We start from the raw sequence: 7,283 nt of genomic DNA on the forward strand, positions 1-7,283 counted from the left end.
AAAAAAAATTATAGATTATATATGATAAAAGCCATTTTAACAAAAGAAATTTGTGCATGAATTATGATTAAGAATCTTAGTACGTACAAATTTTATATTAATTCTGCCTTGAGGATATTTTATTGATAATAATACTCATAATCATACTTGGTTTTAGATTAACGTATATTTTTAAACATAATTCATTCGCAGATTTGTAGAATGTGTACAATGAGCTATTGAGTTACAAAATGAACATCTCTTATACTATCTAGAATAACCATCCGAGTACTAGGGATAATAAACATCTTTCCAAAAGTTTAAACTGATTATAGGGTTCACCAAGGATCGAACTCTTAATCTATCGGATCTAGCACTCTAATATCATGTCATGATACCACTCATCCCAAAAGCTTCAGCTAATGGAAAAATGTAACACTAATGGTTATATCTCTAATACTCCATAAACCTCCATTGTACAAAATATTCCATTAGCTCCTCATACTTTTCCTTCTTCTATTGACTATAACAATTTCAAGTTATATAAAAAAAAATCTTGGTGATGGTAAAAAAATGAGTTAATATTTAATTTGGTCTTAAACTTTTACGTGAGTCTCAATTTAGTCCCTGAAATTTTAATTACCTTTATTTAGTCTCCAAATTTTATAAACGTGCCTTAAGACTATTTTTAGTTCACAAACGTTAATGGAGCGTTGAAATGGACAATCAAATGCCACATTGAAACCTGTAAAATGATATAATTTTGGTTTTGGCATTCAAATAGCTCAAAAATGATGTTGCATCACTTGTTTTGTTAGGTAAAGTTTCGATAAACACCACTTATGATATTATTTTTAGGTTATTTGAGTGTCAAAACCAAAACAACATCATTTTATAGAGTTTACGTGGCATCCGCCTGTCCATAACAGCGCTCTATTAATGGCTATACATTGAAAATTATTTCAAGGACTAACATGAGTCATGGTCGTAAAGTTTAGGAACTAAAAAAGACAATTAAAACTTTAGGGACTAAGTTGATATTTGTATGCAAATTCAGGGACCGAATTGAGTATTATCTCTAAAAAATTATTTAAATAGATAGAAGCACTCTCAAAAAATAAAATATATTTTTTATTTCTAAAATTTGTTAAAAATTTTAAAAATAATTTAAAATTTTATTTTATTTCAATTTTATTCTAATTTTTTTTACAACAATACTAGGGAACCAAGAGGGTACCAGCCAAATGCCTTTGGGTGAATCCAAAACCTCTACGTGGATGGTGTTTATACTAGACATTAAGATGTTTCTTCTACTAAATATCAGAATGTTTCTTTTTCATACTAAATGGATGTTCTTTTATATATATTTTTTAATTTTTTTGTATTGCAAATGTGAATATTTTGATTTCTTTAAGAATTTCATAATTTTTTTTAATTTTTATAGATATCTAATTATTTTTGTTAAAATATAATTGGATATTTCTTTTTTTAAGCATTAGAATATTTTTTTTCATATTAAATGAATATTTTTTCTATATTTTTATAATTGTTCATGATCTCAAATCTTCATTCACTTGAAACTATGGTAGATTATTTCGGCTGCTTGAAACCTTCACTCGCCATGGAGGAGTCAACGCCTTTATTATAAAGTCTTTCATATTTCAACCTATCTGCAATGGTGTATCTTCTAACTGGTTTCAAGCAAACAATTCCTGTAAATATGTGAAGAGAACAAAGTTGAATAAATACAAAATAACCTTCACTGTTGCAAATGAACATAGGTATATAATGCGATCAAGTACGATATATGGAGGAGTGACGACGGCGACACAACTTGAGTTATTGGGTGAAGACGGTGGAGAAGGTAAGCAGCTATGCTTTTTGAGGGAGAGAAAAGGAGAACGACACTAGTTGGAGAGGAAAGGAGGGTAGTGAGACTAAAGGCTGGGTCTCTGTTCCATGATTTTCTCCTGAAATATTACTAGCATCTCCCATTCAAATTTGAATGTGGTTAACAATAATTTAAAAAATATTTTAAATTATAAATTAATAAAACTAATTATAATTAATTAAGTTGTCCCATTTTTTACTGATTAGGAGTTGGTTTCATATACTTTTTTATTTTTTTAATTTGTATCAAATTTATCCGTGATAATTAAGAGGAGTATTAGGCGGTAGATTAGATTTTGTAATTTGTAATCATCAATTAGTCATTATTAGTATTTTTAATAGTGTGAAATTATATCTAATACTATAGGATCACTCGCTTTTTTTTACTGATTAAGTGTGGGCTAAATTTTAATAAAAGTGCTATCCCCTTAAACTTTTTCGACAATTAATTTTCAAAAGTTTAGGATTAATTTAACGATAGTCTAATATTATTAGCTCCTAATTTTTTAACTATTATTGTTAAATTAATTTTAAATTTTTTGAAAATAATTTTTAAAAAAATTAATACAAAATAAAATTTTTAGAAGTATTTTTAAAATTTTTTATCAATTAAAAAAAATACTTATTCCGAAAAAAAAAATCATACTCAAAATTAATCTTCAAAAAATTTTAAATTAAATACTTATAGTTATAATACTTTATGCCAAATGACGTCTTTACTCTTTATAGATTGCTTCCGTATCTTTCGCCAAATATGCTAATATGGCTACTATTTGGCACATGTTAAGACTAAGACAAATTAATTAATTAATCCCTCTTCCAAAACATGAAAGCGTCATCATTTTGTGAGAAATAAAAATTCTAGCATTTTGAGACACTACTATTTTGGTTGATGATAAATAGGACGGAGATAGTTAGGGGAGAGTAGAATTTGAATTTTATTATAGTTTTATTTATAGGTTAAATTTTTTTTAAAACTCAATCATATTTTATCGACAAGTTGAAAATTTTTTCAGCAAAATCAAAATTTTTAAATAAATATAAAATTTAATTATTCTATATTTTATACATATTAATAAAATAAAAATAAAAAATTAAGTTTAAATTGAAATTAAAAATAATAAAATTTTAAAAAATTTAATATAAAATTATAAATAACATGATCATCAAATTCTTAATAAAATTAAAATAACACAAATAAAGATAAATATCTTGTTATTTTTCTTTTAATTCTAAATTTTTATAAATTACAACATTACTCTTTAAATAACAAACATATTAAATTAATGATTTAAATAATTAATTTAATGGTTGTTTTAATTTTTTTAAAAAAATATCATCATATAATATATTAAAAATATGAGTATAAAATATACCTAAATTCATATCCTATCCTATTCATAACGGATCGGATTAAATCGGATCGAGTATCCGCGAATAAGGCATATGTCGCCATTCCTATGAAAAAGTTACTTTACCCCATTTGGTTTTTACGTAAGTTTCTGTTTTCTTTCCAACTTCATCAAGTGTCGGTTATGTCAAAAAAACAAAATCTAGCGTTCTGAAAGAAATTAATTGTCTTACTGTTTTGCTTATATTTTTTGGATATACTATAATTTTGTCATCTCCTATGTTTCCTAATAATTGTCCTAACAAGAAATATATAGACTAAAAAAACCAACAAAATATTCCTAAATAGTCATTTGGACTGAATACATTGCAATAGCAGGCTCTAATTTTATTATTCTTCCATGCATTAAGTAATGGTGTCTTGTTCAAAAAATTAAGGGACAAGATAAAATAAGATAGTGGAACTCAGGTTTTCTACACATGTACTAAAATTCTAACTGTTCTCTACTCCATCTATAAATAAATTACTTATGCTCATCAGAGTATCATCACAGCATAAGGTTTCACAGTTCATCTCACAACACACGCCATATATGCATTATCCTTGCACCTAAGTGAAATCTAACATAGTTCTTGCAACTAATCTTAAGTTGGCCCTCCATTATTTTAAAACTAAAAAAGAAAAAACCTCACCGAAGAACATTAATTCCAATAATAGAACATAGAAACTCATGAACTGTTTTTTCTTAGAAAAAGTATAGGGTTCCAATATACTGTCTCCTAACTTATTACCAATAATAATTAATTATTATATTTTAAACACATGTATAAAAAGACACATTTAGAAAATACATCTATAAAGACATTTTCATTAAACAAAACTATAACAAAGACATTTTTATTAGATACATCTACAAAGACACTTCCATTAAACACAGTTATAAACAAGAGTTGGTAGAAATTGGCAAAAATGCTGTTGGTAACGTAGCAGTATTGTTTTCCTTATTATTACATATTCATAAAGAAACAACTAGCCAGCAATCCTTAATTGAGCATAATAGAGGCCGATGCTTAATTAATTATCCTTTCAACCAAGTAAGAAACCTGCTTAAGTTCTTTGAAGAAGTACTTCCTTCTTCCATATTGTGCTTTAGCTTCTCCATCAGCTTATGAGACCTTGATCTTGTATTCTCATTACTAAGCAACTGATCCACTTTTGCCTTTATCTCTTTACGTGACACTAATCCCTTTTCATCCGAATCAAATGCCATCCCAACCTTCAATGCATCACAAACATAATTCTTGTTGAAAAGTTGGTCTGCGAAATACGGCCAACACAGGAGAGGCACTCCATTAGACAAACCCTCTATAATCGAATTCCAACCGCAATGACTTACAAAACAAGCTATAGCTGGGTGACTTAGCACCTTCTTTTGAGGAGCCCATCCAGTTATTTTACCTCTATAACCCTTGAATTCAAGAGGGAGACACATTTTATTGGCGCAATTAGGATCTTGACGCACAACCCAAAGAAAGGGTCTATTGGTGAGTTCAAGTCCAAGTGCAAGTTCTGTGAATTGTGTTTGGTCAAATAGTGTGTGACTACCAAAGGCAACATAAACGACAGAACAATGAGGTTGTTGATCTAGCCAACTCATGCAAGATACATCTTCTTTCCAGAATTGTCCAGATAATTTTGTAGTTGCCCTTGTCGATAATGGGCCTATTGGAGATAATAGCTTTGGTACTAAGGAAAATGCTTCGGGCTCAAGTTCTTGAATGCTGTTACAGAGATACCACTCTGTCAAATTTAAATCACGCATGCAGCGCACCACATATTTAAACATTCTCTTTTCAGCTGACGGATCAAAGAGATTTCGCCACCAACTAGATCTGATGTCCATACCAGGAATGCAAGAGGATAACCATAATTGTTTTTTTGAGATCTGAAATCCTGCAATTCAAAACAAGATAAACTTATTTTTTAACCAAAGGAATACAACATGTGTGTTTGTGATGAGGTGTGATATTAAATTATTAATATTATGAATTTAATTTTAATACATTATCACTATAAAATAATTTAAAGTGGATATTATTATGGAAGATTTTATAATTATTTTTATATAAAGATACATCTTTTTTATCGTTAGATGATGAATTGTAGGGTTTGATTTGATATGTTATAAAAATATTTTTTTAAAAGTGTGGTCAAACAAATAAAATACATTTTTTACACAAGAGTCTTTATAATATGTGCATCTAATTATACAGAGTATTGTATCAATAAAATTATAGTGAATACTATAGTATCTATTACATTGTACTTAGTTACTAAAAAAAGTAAATAAATAATATTTAATAAATTTTATATAATTTATTTTTTACTTTAAATATTTTATTTTTTATTTTAAAAAGTAAGTTAGACAATTTAAACATTATAATAAAAACACTATAAAACTCACCTAAAATTATTTACCATAAATTATTTTATGCTGTCAATGCATTTAAAAAACATTTTATGTTACTAATGTATCAAAATTAAACTCTAATATTATATACATTACCATCAGAGTCTAAGATGCCGTCAGCAATAAGCTTGGGAGCGTTATACTGCAACACAAACGTAGATGCTGCCGCAGACCAAAAGAATGCACCTTTGATTCCCACTTTTCGTGCAATTTCCAATGCCCAACCCATACACACATCAGCAACAATGCAAGTTACATTAATGCCCTCATTCAATTGAAGATCTTCTATGAGCTTCTCAAGCTCTGAAGGCATGGTCCTCAATATGGAGTCACATAACTCACCTACATGGACTCTGTCATGGTCAGGTCCCAACCCATCTGGGATTGACACCAATTTGATTGGTGAAGATGATCCATTGTTGTTGTCCATGGATCTGACGACTCTCTTATGGTTGAAGTCTGAGTTGACAAAGATGATATTGCATCCATGGTCAAGCAGCTTATGTGAAAGGCTCATCATGGGGTTTACATGGCCTTGAGCTGGAAATGGCACGACTAGCACTGTTGGAGTGCTAATCATGATGATGACGACGCCTCAGGCCTTTCTTTAATTTTGTGTTCAAATGACTTTGATGCTTCTCCATTTCTTTATTTCTTTATTTATTTATGTTCCTTGTGGTGGTTTTTCACAAGACTTGTCTATCGTTGCTGTCAATATTGACACGACATGACACGATCGACACGCAAATTTTAAAATCTTACATGATAACGAAATACTCATATATATAAAATATAAAATATTTTTTAGATAAATTGTAATGATATTTTAATATTTTATTAATATTAAAATATAAATTAATTTTTTAAATTATTTTTAATGTCTTATTTTAATTATATTAATTATTTAAAATATTTTTATTTTAATAAATAATAATATATACTATATCTAAATTTATTTTAAGAATATATCTTAAAATTATGACCGGACACGCTGACACGTGATGGTATTTAGATGTATCCAAGTGTGTGTAGAAAATTTTTTTTTATTTTTTATTGAGACACGTTTTTGATAAGTAAACATGCGTGTCAGACGAATGTCGGTGAGTGTCGTGTCCAAAATGTATCCGACACGCAGACACGACAACTCAGCGAAGTGTCCGTACTTCATAGTTACTTACTATCCAATGATCTACGTTTATTAATTATTTAATTCAATTCCAAAAAGAGAAATACTAAATAATTAAATTTTTTTATAAACTTTAACTAAGCCAAATTTATATACCGAGTGTTTTTTTAAGGTTATTTTTTTCATATAGAAAAATATTGGTACTTTTTTTTGTAATTATAAGTAGTGGATTAATTTTGTAGATAAAAAATTAACACGTAAAATATATGTTAGACACATGTTATTATTCTGGAATACGTAAGGAGTTTGTTCGATATATATCATTATTCTAATAACACGTAAGATATATGTTGGATACATTTTTTACATATTCGTAATACTATAATACACTTTAAATGTGAACGTTCAACCAAAACACCATTTTTATCTCCATGTCAACAAATACACTCTGTTTTTTACGGTGTTTT

The 7,283-nt window shown here is 28.1% G+C and overlaps 1 protein-coding gene across 1 annotated transcript; it reads right to left on the reverse strand.

Annotated features, from left to right (window-relative positions):
• Positions 1-4,118: 4,118 nt before the first annotated feature.
• LOC130955014 (UDP-glycosyltransferase 83A1-like) lies at positions 4,119-6,309 on the reverse strand. The gene is made up of 2 exons (XM_057881791.1): positions 5,787-6,309; positions 4,119-5,173 (listed from the first exon to the last, which is right to left on the reverse strand). The coding sequence occupies exons 1-2, from the start codon at positions 6,268-6,270 to the stop codon at positions 4,299-4,301; spliced, it is 1,359 nt and encodes a 452-aa protein (XP_057737774.1). The 5' UTR covers positions 6,271-6,309; the 3' UTR covers positions 4,119-4,298.
• Positions 6,310-7,283: the final 974 nt, after the last annotated feature.

Source organism: Arachis stenosperma, chromosome 10, assembly GCF_014773155.1.
Source record: "Arachis stenosperma cultivar V10309 chromosome 10, arast.V10309.gnm1.PFL2, whole genome shotgun sequence".
Lineage (NCBI taxonomy): Eukaryota > Viridiplantae > Streptophyta > Magnoliopsida > Fabales > Fabaceae > Arachis > Arachis stenosperma.

Excerpts from the sequence above, each read along its gene's own strand:
- LOC130955014 (XM_057881791.1), bottom strand. The coding sequence starts at position 6,270 with ATGATTAGCACTCCAACAGTGCTAGTCGTGCCATTTCCAGCTCAAGGC. Across the intron at positions 5,174-5,786 it reads CGGCATCTTAGACTCTGATG|GATTTCAGATCTCAAAAAAA; the intron begins GTAATGTATATA and ends TTTGAATTGCAG.